Below are 21723 nucleotides of genomic sequence, written 5' to 3'. Positions count from 1 at the left end.
AAAGCCCACACCACATCCCAAAGGTGCAGCTATTGGTCTGAGATCTGGTGAATGGCCACCAGTAGTTTAGGTTAGCCTGAGTCATGTGACCAGAGATGATTCTGCATACCTTGCTTGTAACATGTGGTTAATCGTGAACTTATATTATTAGAGGTAGACATTCAAAATCATTTAAATCTCCTTTCCTTCCTAGTCTGATGCTCAGTTTGCACTCCTGCAAGTCATCCAAATATAATGATGAAGCTTTTCATTCAACTGGAGCTTATAAGCCATATTCATACCATGTTAAGAATTGAAGAAGCATTTTGGATGGAAGATGAAATATCTCAAAGTAAGCAGAGAAGAAGTTAGGTTTCGTACTACTAAAAACTTAGAAGTGTCTTAAATATTTTTAATGCCTGAATTCAAATTACAGTACAACTACACTGAGTAAAATGGTTGGAGTTGGATTTTGATTCATAAATGTAAGGTAAACATTTTAAATAACACCTGCTTAGTACTATTTTTTTTTGTTAATGATAGCTTATATTGGCTGGTTAATTAGTTAGGTGATCTACCAGGTAACTTGCAGTCAGCTGCTTTACATCCGTAGTGCTTATAGTATTCTTATAGCAGGATTTGTCTTCCTGGTTGGGGATGAAAAAGAGCAGTGGGTGTCTTTCAACCAGCTGACTCGTCAGCAGCATGCAGTAGAGGCCTGTTACTCTACGCTTCCAACAGCTGGAGAAAATCAAATTCACTCTTACTTTCTTCTACTTTAAAGGAATTGAAAATGTAGGAATGCTATATCAGAAAAGTTTTATATATGATTTATCTATGCTTTAATGTCAAAAGCTGGACCATTTCCAGATCACAATAAGAAAAGTTTTTTAGTTTTAAGAGTAGGTAAAAGAAGAGCATATTTTGCAGAATGAGAACATTACCTTTACAAACATTACTTTAAATTTAAATTTGGTCTCGTAAGAAACATTTGTGTAATTCTATAAAATCCTGACTGTCTATGCCTTTGTTAAGATGTGTGAAATTTCCACCTTAAATCATTATACTAGGAAGATGAAGAGAAAGAAAAAAGGTGGATCTTGTCCAACTTCACAAACATGCTTGCAAGGCACAGCTGTCCGGACTGTTTAACGTCAAAAGACAGGCAGTCTGAAAGTGCCTATATGTTGGATGGCGTCCTGAGGTTTCTTATATGGAGGGAGAATATAGCTGCGATTTCAATGTCACACTCTACACAAACACAACCTCATCACTTCACTTCCTGCTGATTCTGTGTGAGATCAGAGTCTCTGCAGCTCCTGGACTGTCACTCAGAAACAGAAACCCGATGTGGGCAGGGCCGCAACAACACCGCAAATCTGGCAACTGGAATGTTTTTATTTGCAGGAAAAAGAGCGTCTCTCTATGTGTGTGTGCTGGCGTGTGTGTATGTCTGTTTGGGTTTGTGTGCCATATGCAGTGTGCCAGGGAGGGCTCTCTGGAACATATTGGTGTGCGTGCATTGTGGTTAATAATAGTAGCAAACGCATAAAATGATGGCAGCTCTGATGTGTGTGACAGTTTTACAGCCGCACACGCCAAGACTTAGTCACACACGCACACACACACGTGCCGAAAAAACAGACCTCCTCTGCCACTGTACCATCCGTCTTTGTTGAGTTCTCAATTTTATCACGGATCCAGATAAGGAAAAACAGTCACTTCCCACCCACCCACCCACCGCTCCTCGCCTTCAGCCCCTCCCTAATGCTCCATATCTGGGCACAGGCTCTCATAGAAGCATATAGCCCACTGAAAATCATCCACCCACACAAGCACATAAATGTACAGGCCTCACCAGCCTTGGATGGAATGAGAAAAGTCCTTGAAGCAAGCATAACATTTAAATGCACAGATTCACACGACACACACACATTCTGTCATAGCTCATTGCTGCTTTTGGTTGGCTGTCTGGAGCAATGTTTGTGTTGTGCTGGGGTGACAGATTTAAGTTTTGATGAGGCGGGGTGGTGGCGGGCGGGAGGGGGGGATCAGTGACTGCTCCCCATGGTGAGGTCTTATAGACAGTAGACAGCAGCAGCAGCAGAAACCCAACCTGTCGTCCGGATCAATCTCTGGGGGAGGCAGGGAGAAACTGCATCACTCACTGCTCGGATGTGTCCAATAAAAAAAGACCAAAACCTCAGCTCAGTGGCCGAGCTTGGCAAGTAAACGAAAGAGGAAGAGAGAGACGGATGGGGAGGCCAGAGCGTAGCAGAGAGCCACCCAGTACCCAGGATTAGTCTTTGAGCTTGGCAGAGAAGGACCAGAACTGAGGGAGAGGTAGCAGGCAGACAGACGGCCAGAACGGACCTGGCAGCCATTCTGGGCCAGGTTAGTGGCCAGAGAGAAGACGAGCTGGAGCTACAGGCGGAGTGGGGACCCCGCGCTCGCTTTCTGTGTGGCTGGGCTGGAGTGGCTCACCCATATGGTGCACCGCACTGTTCATGCTCCCTGTCTAAATCCATATGCCGCTGGTGGAAAAGACCAGCGCCCCCTCCCCGTCTCCTCTACCTCGCATCAAGAGCACGCAGACCCACAGGGGAGGTGTTGGGAGGTAAAGCCCTGCAGGCTTGTACCCCCCCTCCATACCTCTTAACCCCACAGAGCTGCTTAGCCTATTGTCACTACAATCTGCCACCATAGCCTGGGTGCTGTGTGTATCCCCCCCTCCCAAACCCCCAACCACCCTTGCCCTCTTTTTCTTTTCCATTCTCTCTCGTCTCACTTCTCTTTCATCTCCCTTTGGCACCTGATAATCAATGAACTTATTAACTGCTAATTATTCAAGCTGTGCATTGAGGATCCCTCCCTTATTCTTGGAAAAAAGGGAACGTTTCCACTCTGTTCTGCCAAATAAAGTGGGTTATATTGCCCATTCATTTGGATTAAGTGCATTTAGGCTGCACTGTTTGGGATGTTAAGACTTTGTCAGATTGCTATCAGTACTGTTTAGCATTAATCCCCATTTTGTTCTGCCAGTTGATAGACTAACCCTAACCCCTACTTGGTGGAGGCCCAAGAAATTTCCATACTGAAATATACAATCTTGTTTATTTTCTCTGTGATATGTCTAAAAGGATTTGTTTCTTTCTGTGTTCTGTTTTTTAGGAAGTTCTTCAGACAATACCAAAGTTCTGCTTTCCCTTTGACGTGGAAAGGTATGATTCCTCTCCTCTCCCTCTCCGTTTCCTGGTTTCACCTCATTTGTACAGAAGACACTTGCTCACACACCTCAAAAAACTGATCACTTCTCGCACCTAAAGATAGAAAATGAGATGTACAGTTTATACTTCTCAGATGTGACAGCGATGAGCTCTAAATTGCAATCACTTAGTGATATTGTCACCTGCCAATTTCCTGACTGTCGGAGCTTAATGATGAGTGTTTATTGTGGTCGTGTCCACATGGGTGGGATTGCCTGTTCAAAACAAATAAAAACAAAGCTGAAACTTTTTTGTATGCCTTGCAGGCTGCATGAAGGTAAGAAAACGCAATGTTCAATAACAATGGTAAATGTTGTGACAACGGCATGACTAGAGATAGTAAAACACATAATTAATTGTTACAGTCTTTCTGCTATTGTGGCAGATTAGTTTCTTGTCAAACGTGAACCCAAGATAATGAGTATTAAGTAGTTCCATCTCAAGTTCAGGTTTTTATGGGGAAAAAAGTTGCTTCTGACTGAGTTCTGCTGTTTGGCAATAAAAGCATTCAGTGGTACTTTAATGACTTGACCACCTTACCAACTCTTTACCTTCAAAATCCTTTTACCATACCATGCCAATTTTATTTATAAAATCACCATCTTGTATTATTGTAGTCCTGGTTGTGTTAAAATGGTCCGCATGGTGTGGAGTTTTGAATGTTTTATTCTAATCTTGGGAACCACTGACTTATAGTAATTTTCTAAACTCTTTTCTTTCTAATTAGAAAAGAGTTTAGAAAACAAAAAAATAAATACAAGTGAAAGATTTCTTAGTTATTTTTGGATCCATCAGGAATCCTAATATGTAGTATTTCATTGGAGTCAAAATGAGATTAGAACCATAATAACCATAAGATGAGTGTTTGTGGATAACTTTTAGAATTTAATAAACAATTGCATATGCATCCTATTTGAGCCTTTTTGATTTTATCTTTGTTTTTAAATTGTAAAAATACTGAACTTCCAAGTTAAATAAACCAAGAGTAAAGCTTGTGGTTTGTTTACAAGGAAAGAATTGTTGAAAGGGGAAAATTAGCCCAGAGAATATTTGCAAAAAGATCTTAAAATCTCACATAATTTAACTCCAATATATAATGTCACATTCTGTGTTCATACCACAGTCCAAAAACATGGTCGATGGGTAAATTGGTCTTTCTATGTAGCCTTGTACCACGAGTGAGTGGTTATTTGATCTGGATCTCTGTGTGACCTAGTGATGGACTGGCGACCTTTCCCGGGTGTACCCCGCCTTTTACCCAATGGCCGCTTTAGTTAGGAACTGTTGGCTCTTATAAAACAGATTAAGACTCCTGATTATACTGAAATGACTCCAGGCCACATCCTGCTGGGATGAACACGTTTTCCTAAAAGTAGTCTGTGAGTGGAATCTTGAAAATTACTTTGAAATGTAATTTGGTAAAGCAGGTACAAAAATGACCCATGAATGGCACTAAGTCTTGGGTGCCATCCACAAATACAAAATCAAAACTGCAAAGATATAAAATGTTTTAAGGGTTGAAATGAAAATATCAATGATCTGATAAAACAACTCAATATTCATCAGAATATGTGTAAGTGATTACAGATTAATGTAGAAAATGAGACCAACAAGTGTCATTGGTGAAAATGAGGTCACCTGTGACAGCCAGTGTTATTGATGAGTTGTATTATGATCTGCTCAGGCCTGAACTATCTGAAAAAGTCCCAGTTTTTATATTGGAACATGTGAAATGATCCATTCTTAAGACAGAACAGGGAGCAAAGGATGTAGGGAGGACTCTGAGCTTTTACTGAAGCTGAGCTGCTGCCATCTAGTGGTGGAAATGTGACTCGAACTTAATACATATTTATCTCAAAACCTCAGGGAAGCTTTGATTTTATAACATTTAAACATGAAATATGTGATATTAATATATTTGCAGTTCATTCTCGAGGTTAAGTCAAACAGAATTGAGCCATCCTTGAATGAAATGGGTTGACCCTCTGCATTAATTTAGCTTAATTTTGTCTGTTATTAATTGCTCCTAATTCTTCCCACATTTATTAATAAACTGCTGGCTGTTTAGCCTTCACTGCATGCGCCCTTCTGTGTCGTCAGCAGGGTTTCCCAGAATCAGGTGGGGCAGAACTTCACCTTTGTTCTCACAGACATCGACAGCAAGCAGAGGTTTGGTTTCTGTCGACTCACCCAAGGCTGCCGGGTCTGCATATGTCTCCTCAGGTAACACACACAGCCACTCTCTAATTGTCATTTTAAACTTCATTATTGAAGTTTTTGTTTTAAAGATTATGTCTGATTTCAATACATTAAATTAAAAGTCAGAAAAAGACGTTTTTCCAAGTAAAGTTGCAAATCCTAAGTAGCCATAAACGTAAATAAATACATTGTTTACAAGCTGCTTTTATTTTTTACTTATTTCTTAAGTACTTATCATAAATATATGTGTATCTATGTTTGTTTTGTATGGTGGAGGATAAAATCTTTTTTTAATTTACAACATCTTAGAAATGATCACAGATTTTTGAAACAACCTTTTCATTCATTCTCACACCGTTCTGCACTTTGCCAGAAAAACAAATTTATGTTCTTATCTGCCCACACAAATATGTTTCTGAAGTGCCTATAATTATCCAAAACTTTAGCCGTTTTTATATTTTTTTATAGCTTTATTCCTTCTATCACAGCACAGACAAACGAGGACCCCGGACGTTGAAAAATTTTATTTCTCTTTGCATAAATATGCTTCTAAAAAAAGTCTATTATCTGTTAATTTCCAAGTAATTTAATGTCGATGCAACGTTGTTGTTTTTTTTTTTTTCCTTTACAGATGCAATTACTTACCCATTACAAAGAATGAGCACTGCAGTGAAAATCTCAGTGGACAGGCTTGCTGCACTTTAATAATAACTAAGAAAAAAAGTAAAAAGATCAATTTTTAATGAATGTAATAAGCAGTTTAAGAAACAACAAATTGGAAAAGCAGCACAAAGCCTTCCTCTGTTCTCTGTTTGTGTAGCAGCACTCCTGTAAGGCTCGCTCTCGCCTCTGTGTGTGTTTGTGTGGCTGGTGATGGACAGTCGTGGGTTTGTCGCTGGCCTGATGAGCTACTGTGAAGAACAGGGCCCTCATACCCCCCCTCCCATCCTCTTTCCCACACATACACACTCGTATATACCACCCACCCTTCCCGGCCAGCTTCCGTGGCCTTTGTTTTTCCTTTCTCTCCCTCTCCCATCTCATGCTCTCTGTCTCTCCCTCTCTTTCCTCCTCGTTATTCGGCTGCTGCCACAGTGCGACAGCAAAGACGCTCGGCCCATAATTATGCATGAAGCTTCGCTGCCAATTAGCAGAGGCTCCCCCGTCCCTCTCGCTGAGTTAGACATGCTAATTCATTTGACATATGATGTATAAAATTCATTATGCATTCTGAGTAGTTTGCATGACTTGGTTCATTTATTATAAAATAACATATAGGAAGTTATTTTTTTTCCGCTTTTTTTGTGTATTTGTGCTGTCCAGTTTTCCTCCCCAGATCTTATTTTATTGAATTTTTTAAAAACTACTAATAGCCATATTATGTTAGGATCATACCCAAACATAACACTGTTGTAGATTTCTCAGATAAGGAATGTGAACAATTTTTAAAATATATTTTTTCAAGGTCCTGGGTTGAAAGTTCATTTTGTTTAGATAGATGATAAAGAACATATCACAAAATAAAACAGGGAAGACTATCTGAACTCCCTAGTTTTATTAAGTTTTAATCATTTCCAAAGAATAAGAGCTAAACTTTAATTAAAACAGTTTGCTTCTGTGATCGCTGAAATGTCGGCTCTGTAAAATTGTCACCTCTGCTTACAAGAGGAAGTGCCTTAATGAGTAGGACAGTTTTATGTGGAAAGGCCTTTGTAGTCTCGTTGCTGAAGTTGTGGCCAGAATAAAGCCACAGATCATACCAAATAAAGAAACGCGCTGAAATCTCATTATTATTTTAATGTTCTTTTCCTCATATCTCCTCTCACTCTTTCCCACTAGGTGTTAAATCATTTTTGTTCCCTCTTTTATATAGATAAAAAAATAGTTTTGTGTAACAGCAGATGTTTTAGGATACATTTTAAGTACTGAGTGGCTCCGGTTATTGGTCACTTTTTCAGGACGACACTTCCTCCCCTCCCCGTACTTAACCCCTGACCCCAGAAAGTAAATGTGTAATGCAATCTTCAGCTGAACCGTCTACAAAGTGTAGGTGACTTATGATTACAGATTCCTGTGCAGTAAAAACGATTTAAGGCTCATCGAAGGAACAGGAATAACTGTCGTGCTTAACACCCAACTTACTTTATGGCAACCAAAGTGGGCTGGCTTTTGTCTAAACATTTAATTTCCAACATTTAGACACTTTGTTGTTGAGATTTTTTTAAGTCTTTATTTTTTTTTTTACCTTTTCAAGCTTAGACTACTTTTTGCTTTTTCTCTGAGTCCCAGAGTTGCTTCGTTTGGGCCCGTTCAAACATCCACGGCGTTAGGTGGTCGGAGCCTGGAACGGAGAGACTGATAGTGGGTCGCAGATTAATTGGTTCGCTCTTTGAGTACATGGCACTTGGAGAAGACGTGTGCTTAAAATGGTAGGAGAGATCGCGGGACCCCCACGCACTGAGCACTCCAGTGATAGATGCCTCTTCCCCTCCCTCTCTCTATCGGAGGATTTGCGAAGCACAAACAGATCTGAGCAATGAACTGTGACGAGTAGGAGTATCTCTCAGTGAGCTTTCCAAACTTTAACTTTGTGTGTACAGAAAGCAGAGCAGGGCAGGGGAGGGGAGAAGAATACACCAATGCATCCTTAAAATATATTAATTTGCCTCCTTTTGAAGAAGGAAAACTTTCTCCATCTTTCAAATATGAGTTTATTATTGATAATTTGCAAAGGTTTAGATTTACCAGTGATTGTGTGTATTCCGTTAAATTTACAGCACTTTGGTTAAGGAGTGTAATGTCTGTGAGCTCTGTGAGGCCTGACGGCGCCGCTGACGGCGAGGGTTTCATTTATATACCGCACATCCATGAAAACTTGAAGGTTTAATGTCCAGAGAACACAAGTCGTAAATGAGTCAGGTAATTTATCGAACTTACACCGCCCCTATCAGAGTGAAGCGTGTAAATACAGAACCCTCCACATTCACACTATGAATTTACTCGTTAAACTGCTGCTGTAGCATTATCTCTGAAAAACTGCCTTAATTATCTACTAGAAAACTTTAAATTTTTATATTTTCTTTGTCACTGTGCACGGTGACAAAATAAGCTTGAGTTCTGCCTTGGTTGTCATAGTTCCAGTTATTTAACTGTGATGTTAGTAGTCTTAGCTACAGATACAGGCAGGTTTAAGCTGGTAGCTATTTTCTTTGAGCTGTTTTATGACTTGAATGGCATGTTCTCCTGTGTTTCCCATCTTGAAAGTTTCTTTAAAAGATGGGCTTCATCTTTAAATACTTTCATCAAGCTAAAATTCTTCTGTTATCAGGTCAGATCTCTTGTGAAGAGTGCAACTCCTCTATTTTTAGTAGCCATTACCTTGAGAACATAAGTTCTGTTTTATTGTAGCAGTGAATGAAAAAGGTGCAGTTCTCTATCAATTTTATATTTTTACGTACTTTGCCATCTTCCTCATTTTCCATTGTTGAGATTCTGCATTGCCTGTCACAGTTGGTTGTTTTAAACTTTTAAAATATTAATTACTCAGACTGTTGTTCTTTGTATTCGAGAGAATAGTAATTTTATTTTAACCATTTACTGAATTTGAATACGGCTCAACAAATATCTGGCTGGCTGTAGTTAAAGGAATAGATTGCTAATTAAAAGTTCATAAAACTGAACCTCAAAAATTATATAAATAAATAAAAAAAATTCTCCAGTTGTTAGACCAGACTTTTTGTGGTTTTGCAAATATAGCACCTACTGCATGTATAGTCATCATTCCTATTATTAATATTATTGTAATTAAATACATCTTTTGTCATGATTATATATTGTCAAACTGAATAAAAGAATGGTGTCATTCTCTTACAGAGAGCTTGAGATTTTCCTTTATCATTTTTTTCTGTGTGCCTGAAAGCAAAATAAAGTTGGACTTTATCTTATTTGTCTCACTTAAAGTTAGATTTTTATATTAAGTTGACTGTCTGAGTTGTTGCCTGTCCTGTCTTACGTGAATGGAATGTTTTGTTGGCTTTCCAATTTTGACTGTGGAAAGTCTTTACCCCAGGTTAACATGATGTCATAGACATCGTAATTATATTTTACTGATTACGTAACAAACTGTAAGAATGAAAACGTACCTCAATGACTTTCAGTGTAAATTAATTGTGCTGCAGATATTTATTTACTTTAAAAAATGACAGTTAAGCCTTGGATGTTTTTTGTTTCTCCACTTATCACTGAAAAAATTTGATGTATCTAAATTGTCAGATTATGTTACTGTAATGAAAAAATGCATTTTGCACATCAAAAACTGACCCGTTTGTATTGCTTGACATGGCAGAAATAGGTCTTCAGGTTAATATCCGGTCAGCATGTAAATTAACATAAGTATGTTTGATTGAGTCTCTCCTGCAAGTGTGACCTGATTGTTGTAAATCTTCATGCAGATGTCAAAATATCGGCATGTTAAGAGTCTGATTGTTTCAGACTAATGGTCACTCAGCCTCTCTGATTGGCGCGCTTGGCTGCACTTCTCCTGAAGACCCAGGCTGTCATTGGCCCCTTGCGGATTTAGTGATATGAAAATTTGCATTAGGTCCACTTTATTGTTTTCTTGTTGTCTGTTAATTCCAGTCTGCAGAGCAGCCAGTGACCCATGCCCTGGTAACTCCTCGCTCTCCAGCCAACAGCTTTAGTTTGACTGTAAACTCTATCACTTTAAAACCCGAGGTTTAAACATTTCCCGCAGCAACAAAATACTTCAAACTTGGGCCATTTTATGAGATATGTAACTAAATCATTGCTCACAGAGTTTTATATTGAGATTAAAATAATATTTACGTAAATTTTCAACCCCTGCATCCATCAAAGTTAATAAAGCATTACAAGGAGTGTCTATTTATTTAATTGCAGTCCTAAAAGTCCTCAGCCAGAATTATTGCTCATTCAGGGTCTAAATCTGCATTTTAAAAACCCAAACTGCATCAAAATTCAATACCATGATAGGATCTCATGTTTTTATTATTTAATTGCATAACATTAAATGAACTGAGCCCTCACAGCCTTTTATGCTGGAGTAAAGTGTTGGCCTCCTTCCACCCAGAAAGCGAGCCTACTTGGCCAAGAATATGTCAACTTTGTAAAGAAAGCCATGCTGCAGATGCTTTAGCTTATGTTGGGTGTTCTTACTGATTAGCCTCAACACAAACACTGCTGTATGAATTATTTGGAGCTTGTTAATGAATTAATTTACTTTACATTAATTATATAAAGTAATTTTAAAAAAAAATATGTGCAGTGCATGAAAAGCAGCAGTTTGAGCGGCAGAGCAGGCGGGTGGGGGAGGATGGTGTAAAGGGGGAGAGGGAGTGGTGTATTTTTGTTAAGCTTGTGCATCTGGGATCAGCATGCTTGTAAACCATAGTATCCCTCTGCACCATATAAAAGCAATACAGTTTTTTTTAAAGGATCTACAATCTTGTTTTCTTTTCATCTTTTTTTTTCTTTACTGCCCTAAAGAGGAGACACGACAAGAATTTATCACATGCAAAGGCCAGAAAGAATGTAATAAGAAAGATGTGGTAGCATATACGTTTGGAGTAAGAATCGGGATCTTTCCTCAATAATCTATGCAATTTATTTTGAAACAACAGGTCAAATGATGAAGACATTTTGAGAAACACACATTCAAGTTTTCTGCAGACTGACTCCCTTTGCGCTTGTATTTTAAATAAATAACACACCAGTCCGCTTTGATTCGTTGCATCTTGTTTGTTTATTGTAGAAGATGATGAAATGAATGCCGACTTCACCATATTTATTGCATTAATGTGTTTCTCTCCGCAGTTATCTACCATGGTTTGAAATCTACTACAAGTTGCTGAACACACTGGCTGACTACTTAACAAAACAGCAGGTAATCACTCATTCTGTTTCTAATAACCAGAAGGTGCCTGGAGTTTTTATGCATCTACAAATAAGACAACATTTTATTTGGATTTGACTGATAAACAATCACACCATGTATTTTCTTTAAGTCTGTGTTGTGGTGAGACGTTTCCCTCCACTGTGTGTTCGTCTGCATGCTGCATGTTTTGTATTTTTTATTTATTTTTTTTGTCTCAGGCTTGAATTGGTTCCTCTTGTTAGCAGCAACAATGTTGACATTTCACAGACCAAACGCTGATCTGACACTGGAAGTTATTCCTGATGATTTACTGGAAAACAAATCGTTAAAAACAATACACACACGCAAGCTAGCAAACAAACACACACATGCCTGCACTTCACAAAAGTCGTCTCCCCAGACTATTCGCTGCATTGTACGAGCAAAAGGGAGGGGAATGTAAAATATGCAACAAACTGGGGAGATGTGCAGAGTCTACTGCATAAGGTGTAGGTGATGTTCCAATGTTTAGACTGAAGAGAGGGTGAAAAGAGAGGAAGGGAGGGCGACAGAGGAGAGGCAGAGAGCTTTGGGACCACTTTTCAATTGTCATGTAGTCGCTGCTTCTCCCCGGATCCTCAGGGAGCTGTTATCAGGACAGTGTGTCGTGCTAAAACAGAAAGAAAAAAAAAAGAAAAGACAGTCACATCACATAAACAATCAACCTACATCCACATAATTCTTCAGCTATAAGAGATTCAGTGGAATAATCTAATGTGGTTGAAGAAAAGTAAATGCGGCTGGAGCGTTTTTTTGCGAGTGAGGAGGAGAGACGGAAAAGAACGATGGGAAAGAAAGGAGGAGAAAAAATCCTGGGTGACTGAAATGTTAGTGTGCATGATTTGGTTTCTATTTACCCCGCTGTCCGTTCCAGGCGAGAGGGAGATGTTGACAGACGAGGGAAGACAGAAGAGCGATGAGGGTTTAGAGCGAGGGGTAAATGAACTGTTTCCCCAGGCCGTGTTGCTGACCATGCGTGTGAGCATTGAGCCTCTCATGACAGGAGGCTGTTCGATTGCACACACCCCAGCTAGCACCCCTCCCCTCCTGTCTTTCCCCCTCCTTTGCTCACTGTACGTTGCCACCCATCGCCTCTCTGAATCTGTGGCTTGTACACAACTCGCAGTATCTTCTTATAGCCCAGACCGAAAACAAAGTTCTTGGTGAAGAAAAAAACTCGACAAAACTCCACAGCAGTTCACTAACTGCTTTCCCAGAAGTTTGAATAGGAGTTTCACTTTTTAGTGTTGCCTTCTGAAAGATTTTCCTCTTCCAGAAGACACGGGATTGTAAATAGGAGTCATAAATGTTGGATGAGTAAATTTCAAAGCCAGTTCTGTGGTCAAACCCGGCTCTCTGACAGCTTCCTTAAGCCCTGTTTTTGGAGCGGGGACCCCCTGGTTAATTAGTCGCAGGCTACTCTCGGCTGTAAATCAGCGCCGCTGGATAATAAGCGTCTGCAGCCATACACTCCGCCGTCTTTTAACCCCAGCACTTCTCGTTAAACATATGTCAGTCGGATGTTGTCGAGCCCTTCAGGCCTCGCTGCAGGTTTGCCCTCTGGTCTGCCACGGTGCCTGTCCCAGCACCGTTGTCAGGATTGACACATAACTTGTATCAACAAAACAAGTAAATATAATTCATGTGTCCCATGTTTTTTCTCTCCCTTAGGAAAATGACTTGAATGACTTGCTGAATTCCCTCTATGAGCTGCCTGTGCCAAAGCCTTTTACACCAGTCAACTTGAGTGTGGTAGGTATACATCTGTTATTCTGCTAGATCAGATGCAAGACAGCTGAGGCAGAGACAGACAGAGGGAAAGGTACCGCAGCAGCATGTTGCATCAGAGACGGTGACGACAATTGGGTGAAGTAGTTAAAAGTGAACCAAGAGACACTGAGGACGTAATGTAAAGCAGAAAACACAGAGAGCAAAAGGGAAAGATAATGAGAAATAAAACGAGATTGACAGAAAAAGAGACCAAGACGGCATGAGAATGTGCAGAAATAAGGAGATCGGCAAAGTGCAGAGGTTGAGATGTGAGAGAATAAATGAGAAAGAGGCAGAGGAGATGCAGAGTGCGGAGCAGGAGGAGGTTAAGGCACGCCAGGCGGGAACGGACACGCGCACGGGGCCCGGGACTGACACCGTGTTTGGAAACAAGAAGTGGCGCTTACAGGGTTTTTTTGTGTGATAAGCTCAAGCTGGACACGTTTAAACATGAAGGGCCCTTTCACAACTCATCATGTCTCCTGCTTATCAAGAAACTACAACGGCCTAATGAGCCCAGGTCCCTCAAAGTCAGCTTCTGTTTGAGTTAACTCTGACACGAGCTCTCATGGAATGCCTCCAACATTAAACACTGTCACTTCTGTAAGCCCGGCCGATTTAAGCGCAACGTAAAGGTTTTTAGCCAGTCTGCTAAGCTCACAATCTCCAGACTCCACACCATGAAGGGATCAAAAGAGTTTCAGTGTTAGCCTTTGTCCTTAAGGACCACCGCTCCACCCCGTACACCCCCCCTTTTTTAACCAATTAAGCAAGCAACTGTAAGTCGACTCCACAGCAAAGGTCTCTGAAGGATGTACATCTAATTACCCAGATGAATTTGCAAAAAAGAAAAAAAAAACAGGACAAATATCAGGTCAATAAAGTCAAGATTTAGTTTGTAGTTTGCGTATTCTTGTCTGTCTGTGAATAAACTAGTGATGCACCAGTCAGTCAGACAGATATTGTATTCAGCTGATTTTATCTTTTTATTTAACTACTAAAAAAATTTATTTTCTTCCCTTTATAGTCATTAAAAGTATCAAAATTAAGATTTTTAGTCTGTAAACAGATGAACAAACAGGATGAACTTTAATGCACTAAAAATCTAATAAAGGTTTGACACAAATGCTCTTTGATGATCTTATAATACCTTTATTTTAATCTACTGAATCTGTCAAAGAATCTGCACCACATTTTTCTCTTCTTTGCTAAACTAATCATTTCAAATCTGAAATGGCAGGACAGATTTCAAAGAAAGTTGCACCTGCCTGGAAAAGACTGATCGGTGCGTCTCCAAATCAAATGTCTCTCCAATCTCAAATTATATTAGCTTTTGACTTATTTTTGTGTTGTACATTGATTTCTTTAATTACAATTGCCTTACCACGGTTATGCATAGAGATGCACCAATCGATTGCCCAGAGATTGGAATCAAACAGTTACCCTTGTTTAGGTCTGACTGATCAAAAACTCAACAGCTTGGGCTTTTTTCCCCATTATTGAATGTATCAAAACTACAAACTTCCATAGTTTTCATCCTATATAAACACCATGCTCTTTGATGCCTCTTATGAGTTTAATAAGAATCAGATCAAGGTTATGAGCAAATGCTTTGATGCTTAAATAGTCATAATCTTGTAATTCCTTCATTTTCTGTTGTGTTCAAAAGAACCTGGATCATATTTGTTCTCCAATGTGTTTTAGTCCTGGGCATAGAACATGGAGTTGGAAGGACTTTGAATCTGCAGGTCACACCCCAATGAAAACCAGAATCAGTATGGGCTCCACAAAACGTCTCTTGAATAAACTTTCTTTATCTCAATCTGAAGGCGACGCTGGAGAACAGAGGTGATAGCTTCATCTCATTCCTAGAGAAGCCGCTAGTTTAATATTTAATTGATAAAGCAAAATTATCCCCTTACAGGAACCTTTTTTTATTTTATCATGCCAGCCGAGAGCAGAAGCCTTGTCCCCTTTCATGTGTGAACCCTGTTTTGTTCTCTCTCTGTCTTATTGTGCAAGAATGAGCGGTTGTGTATTGCCAGTGGGCAAGTACTGAGAGATCAGCCAAGCAAGGAGCCGGTGAGTGGAAGAGGAGTGAGCGGCAGAGACTGGTGGAGGGAAGGATGCTGCTGTGAAATATGAAACTGCTTCTACACTAATCACATGGGAGCCACTGATTTCCAATTTGGCCAAATAAGCTACGCTACCATTTTTACATATAACAAAAACAAACTATCCTGGGTTTGGGTGTGTGTTTCTTCTCCTCTGGAAAACAATCAAACTTTGTAAATGATTAATGTCTTTCCACTCTGCTATATTCTCTCTCTAAAAATCAAAAGTTTTTTTTCTTCCTCCCTTTATGTTTAAAGCAAAAGGCAATTGTGCTCAAGAAATCTCCTTGATGCCTTTCCAGTTAACCCACTTTCAATGTGTTTTCGTATAAACAAGTCTTCGAAAGAACAAGGAAAGAGGCTGATAAGCAAGCAGACACCCAATGAAAGCTACTGCTGCACTGAGGAACGTGGCTTCTGATTATCACAGCGCCATGAATTTGTAGACCAACAGGGGAACATAATTTAGCACACAAAGCACAAGAAAACAAGAAAGAATAGAAATCACACCCCACTGTAGTTGTTCTATGTGGTTTTTAGTAGCTGTCCTCAGTCTCAGAGGTATGACCCAAGTCCCTGATCTTTTAGTACAATTTGTTTATCTACAACTGCTGTTATTTTAAGTATTCTTTTAATCGTCTTTGTTTTAGTCAGCTGAAAGCACTCTTTTTTTCTATTTGGCAGACAGAAATTATTCAGAAGCAAAGATCAGATCAAAACGTCCCTCTTGTGCCAACATACTCACATTTTTAAAACTGTTGCATGTAAAGTTTTGTAAATAAACTTCTTTTTTTTTTTTGGGAGGAACTGAAGCTTAAAAAGAAATCTGAAGATGTTATTTGTGCTGTTGCATTTGACACCTGGGGAGAAACAAAGCTTTTTTTAATAATACAGTGCCAATAAGAGAAGCTCCAATCAGAACTTAATGCCTTATTTTTATTTATTTCTGAAACTTTGACCTGAGCTGAATCTGATTTATCCTACAGTAGGGATTGCTAACTGAAGGTTTAGTTGCACTAATCCTATAGCACTAATTAGAAATATTAGTTCCATTAATGTTAAACCACTAATCAACATATTATTTAGCAGAAGCTAATGCTAAAACACTAACTTCAGTTTAAATTATATTTGTTTTTAAAAAAACCACAACCCTCAAGCACCAATTTAATTTTGACATTAAACTGTGAATGAACTCCAGACACAAACCCCATATCATTTAAAAACAATTTCTTTTAAACCTTTTACATATTTTGTGCTTCCTGTATTTCTAAGCACCTTAACGATATTAAAAATGTTTTGAGTCTTCTTCACTCAGTAGTGACATCCACAGCAAAGAGGCTTGTTGTCAGCATAAGTCTGTTATGTATGGTGCATTCACTGATCTAAAAAAAACTGATCAAACTGAAAATTGTCTGTTCTCTGTCATCAGTGGGTTTATGTGTGTATCTTTGCGGCTAATTTACTCATTTACAAGCTATTATTTGCAATGCATATTTATTATGACACATTTGGTCCTCAGTGTAAATTCATTTTTCAGTTCAAATGTTGCTGCTGTTAGGAAATAGGAGCAAACGCATTAATAAAAACCCAGAGTAAAAGTGAAATTTTACACATAGTTGTAGAAAATAGACATGAAAGTTTCAATTTCCATAAAATGAGCGGACATATTATTGATTGAACTAGCTATTTTTTCTTTCTTTATCTTAGAATTTTTTTTAATCACAACTTGAAGGCAAAGCCCTACATGTTAGTTCCAGTTTAGTGTTTGTTTGTACTGCCTCATCTACAACAATGACCATCCTCTGGGAATTAGACAAGTGTTTACTCGGGATAATTGTTTTCATGTGTTTATCGCTTAATACACACCCACTTGGAGGAAAAATGCAGTATTTGTTCAGTGCTTTCAGTGTTTCTTAGAGGCATGGCCTTGAGTCACACCTAATTTTTACCCCTTGCATGTTTACTGAATGAAGTAATAGTATTTTTTGTCATTTGTAATTTCCAGGCCATTAAACTACTCAGAATCATGCATAACACAACATCCAGTGAAGTTACAGAAGAGTACAATGAAGAAATAATCATTATATGTGACCCATTTTGATAAAAACTGTACCATGGACCATTCATTTTACAGAAATGATGAAGTAGTGAAAAAGAAGCATATGTGCATAAGGAATACCAAATAAAATCATGAAAATTAAAGACTGCAAAATTATTACAGTATCCCCCAGATGGTCTTGGCATATGGTTGCTCATACTATGCCAGGTTTTGCTGGAGGTTTCTTCCTGCTAAAGGGAAGTTTTTCCTCTCCACTGTCGCTACATGCATGCTGGGCATGAGGGATTGCTTTAAAGTCAACGACACAATTCAAGCGATTGTCTATTGTCCCTATGTGGACATCCATCAGAAAATAAAGCAAGTCAAAGAGTTTTCTTACATAGAAAACATTTTTAACCAAATTGAATAATGAACTGAATTTGACTGCATCACAAAATGGTTTTAAACAAAAGTCTTTCAAACTTTTTTTTTTTTTTAACTTTTATTATTAATTTTTTGCATGACTTTAATTGTGTCGGTGTTTTTGTCTCTGCATTTGTAATTTAAAACCATTTGTTTGGGCTCTATTTTAACTCTATTTTAATTGTTTTTCTTACTTTCTTATACTGTGTTTTATTATGTTCAGTTAAAGCAAGATGTTTACATACATTATAGAAAAAGACATTTCATACATTTTCTTTCACTCCCTGATCAGCCTAAATCTTTGTATTTTTCTGTTTCTGTCTTATGGGACTGAGATCAAGGTTTTATGATGACATCTCCAAAACCATGACCTCGTCATCCCTAAAGCCCTTTATTAATTGATTTGGCTTTATGCTTATGATTATTGTGTGTTTAGAAGAAACATTTTTCTAAAAGCTACACTCCATCTTGAGATGTTGTTTCAAGAATAAAAAAAAGAGTAGACAGTTGATCAGTGGTCCAAAATCTGCCTTATTTGAAGTGCACCATTCCCTCCTTCATCCCACAACATAATGCTGCCTTCCCTTTACTGAAGAGTTGGGGCTGTGTTGTTGAAAGCGTTCTCTAAATGTAACAATGTCATTTTGACCAAGCTCGTCAGTTTTGGCTTCAGCGCATCCTCAACATGGCTTTAAAACTGTAGTCTAGATTTTTATGTTGTTTTTTAGAATGATGGATGTGTTAGCTTAGCATACATTCACAGATTGGCCTCCGCTGAACTCAGATGTTGTGAATTAATATTTTAGAAGCTTACAAATCCATGACTTCATCATTTGTGCCTTAACAAATAGCTTAACACCAAAGTGACCTTATTGTATGAAGAACTCTGAGTTCAGAATGATTCACTTGCTCATTCTTCTGGGAAATAGAAATAATATTGACAATACTAACAGGCCTTAAAAAAACAGAAGTTTTATCTCATTTGTTGGCAGAAAGGGAGAAAAACAAGTTGTCTTTTTCAACATTTGTATGAACACATCTGGTTTCAGATCTGGTGTCTTGACCTTTTTTGGAGGGATTTTATTTTGTTGTAACTTTTGTATTTGTTTTATTGCATATGTTTTTATTTTGCAAAGCTTGTGTTGGATTTTCATGTCCATTTTCCTTCCCAATGGGGGCCCCAGCTCCAAGAGATCCTCGGCGATATGAGGAAACTGAAATGTTTTTAAAGCAGCGCTTAAAAAGTATATCAGTTTCAAATCTGAACTCTTACAAAGTTGCCTTAGACATTTCACCAACATCACAGTGGATTTTTACGACAACTTGCAACAGGTTTGAGTGATGGCCCAGAGAAATGCAGGTATACCAAACATTCAGTAGTGTGTAGAGAGACGCAGCAGTGTGTTTCTCTTGGTGGTTTGTCTACCTGCAAACAGCACCTCTCTCAGACCCCTTTGATCTGAACACTGAACCTGCCCTGCTCTCCCAAAGTGAGACAGGCAGCCCTGTGATCCTCTAAACAACCTGAGTGTGTGTGTGTGTGTATGGAGAAGTGAATGTGCACACATGCTGGCGTGGGTGTGTGTGTGTGTGTGTTGGTTCTCCACAAACCTCTTTAATGCTTAAATAAAGACTCAGTTTTCCACCGGAGACATCACCACAGTGTGTGTCTGTGGGGAGCAGAGCTGCTATTCAGCTTTCTCTGTTCTGCAGGCCTGATAAAAGCATTGCCACGGTTCAGACACCAGCTCAGCAATTCATATAGACAGAGCAGAAGATGAGCCATAAATCATACAACAAAGTGAATGGCCCTTTTCTCCCCTCTTCCCCTCATTCTCTTCTGAATAAGTGCTATGCCTCACTTGTGACCTTCCCTCTACTCTTTCCTGCATGTTTGTGTTTTCGCAGCACTCCTACTTCATCGCCCCGGATATCAATGGACTGCCAACTATCCCAGAGAGTGTAAGTGCTCATGGAAAAGAGGAGAAAAGGAGACAAAAGGAGATGAAGGAGAAATCCCTCCCTTATGGAAACATCCCTGCCTCTAATCGTTTTTAATCTAATACACATGTCACCGTTTGAAATTATTGCATCATCCTCTTGTTTCAGATTTATCTCCTGCGGTGCTTGTGCTTTAATGTTGAAGTTCAGTGATTGGCATAAAAGATTCAAACTGAGCACATGCTCTTTGTTGATTTTTGTGTTTAAATTCGAGCTCAAATTTTTATGGCAAGGGACACAAGATGACAGCAATTATCGGTCTCTCAGGCTGACGTTGAGTGAAATGTGATCCGTTTTCCCCAATCTGACTGTTTTGGATGGATCACAGGCATAAATACAGCTGAAACACACATAATCCTTACCATTTATTTTTAATGTAAATCAATCTCTGTAGTAGTTTTTTTTTCTTACACTGTTCTTTGACATATAATCAGGCTTTCTCACAGTCTGTACAGTGATGTAGTGCTTACATTTTACAAGCTAAAAACATTTTCTTCTGTTGTATCTCCAGAGGAACCTGACGGAGTACTTTGTGGCTGTGGACATCAACAACATGCTCCAACTCTACGCCAGTATGCTGCACGAACGGCGCATCATCATTACCTCAAGGAAGCTTAGTACTGTGAGTGTGTTCCTCCCTAGTCATCCCGAAGCTTTTGGTTATTGAGCCTCGCCTTTTAGGCACAGTCTGATAAAAGCTTGGAAAACAACTAGAATACGGCATCAACCTAAAGGATTCTTTCCTTCAAATATTAATGTTGCTATTATGTTTATTTTGAGAATGTTGTGCGAATTTATGCCTGGTGTTCAGGAAGCCCAGTTTGTTTTGGTAGCGACCGTCAGCTCATCTGCATTGTTGGGTCTGGTGTCTCTGATCTTCATCTCAACAATAAATGATAGATTATCTATAAAGGTTCAGGTCAGTCCAATTTGCTGGCCAATAAAGCAGAGAAGCATCATTGTCATCGAACCAGCGTCTGGTACCTTTGGGTTCTCAGTCTTGCTGTACAATGAAATCAGTGTCTCCATAAAGCTTGTCAGCAGAAGGAAACATGGAGGGCTGTAAGGTTTCCTGGTTGATATCTGTGCAGGCTTTGGACTTGATGAAACGCCGTGGCCCAACAGCTGCCGTTAAGATGGTTTCTTAAATCATCACTGACAGTGGAAACGTCACACTGCACAACAAATAGTTTGGATTCGGAGCCAATCCACTTGGATCTTGATTTCCAAATTAAATACAAACGTCACTTGTATATGATTAGAAGGCTCCAGTTCGTTTTCTTTTTAGCCCAGGTAAGAATCTTCTAAAGTTTGATATGGTTGAGGAGTGGCCTAGTACAAGGCATCAGTGTAACACCTGCTATCGAATCGTCCGCAAACTCTTAAATGTGCTTTGCTTCACGATACTCCCAAGACTGTGGTTACATCAGTTGCACTATTATCCAAAACATTTTTTCCTTCCACACAAATTCCCATATATATTCTTGAATGCATCACTCTGTGAACTTCTGGGTTGGTTAGCAATGACATCTTTGCGGCATATTTTTCTTGTGATGGTTGTCAATAACTGTCATCTTAGCTGTCTTTGCTTATCTATATGCGTAGTGTTAATTCTTAAATGTAATGACTTATATGAATTTTCTTTAAAATTACATCCTAATTTATCTGCACATGTATCTGTATGTCTTTAAGCAGTGTGATTTCCTCAAATGAAAAATTACTAAAAAACAGTCTTCTCTGATTGGAGGAGGGGAAACAAAAGGATGTAAAAGGTTTTAAATACGCAATACTTTTATGCATAAAATGCAGCTGTTTTTGTTTTTTGTAATGCAGGACTTCTGCACTTTAATAATAATTCGGAAAGCTTGTTGCCAACTTGCAGACCTGCACCGTCATGCTTTAAATCAAATTCAAATGCCAAATTATGCCACTAAAACTGGATCTAACCTTAGGCTGTTCAATAGATTGAACATGATTTGCTTC

At 38.9% G+C, this 21723-nt stretch overlaps 1 protein-coding gene across 2 annotated transcripts in view; it reads left to right on the top strand.

Moving 5' to 3' along the window:
* The window catches only part of dennd1b (DENN/MADD domain containing 1B), a 141296-nt gene that overhangs the window by 48181 nt on the left and 71392 nt on the right, over positions 1-21723 (top strand). The window contains exons 4-10 of one of the 2 annotated variants that reach the window (XM_028027618.1): positions 3151-3200; positions 5349-5468; positions 11295-11364; positions 13066-13146; positions 15187-15246; positions 19648-19701; positions 20252-20362. In XM_028027618.1, the coding sequence (XP_027883419.1) occupies positions 3151-3200; positions 5349-5468; positions 11295-11364; positions 13066-13146; positions 15187-15246; positions 19648-19701; positions 20252-20362 (546 nt within the window). The remainder of the gene's footprint in view (positions 1-3150; positions 3201-5348; positions 5469-11294; positions 11365-13065; positions 13147-15186; positions 15247-19647; positions 19702-20251; positions 20363-21723) is intronic. The other variant, XM_028027619.1, reaches the window with a different exon arrangement.

The sequence above is a fragment of the Xiphophorus couchianus genome, chromosome 9 (genome assembly GCF_001444195.1).
Source record: "Xiphophorus couchianus chromosome 9, X_couchianus-1.0, whole genome shotgun sequence".
In the NCBI taxonomy this organism is placed as follows: domain Eukaryota; kingdom Metazoa; phylum Chordata; class Actinopteri; order Cyprinodontiformes; family Poeciliidae; genus Xiphophorus; species Xiphophorus couchianus.
Note: the sequence above shows the minus strand (reverse complement) of the source record. Positions and strands in the feature narration are given on the sequence as shown.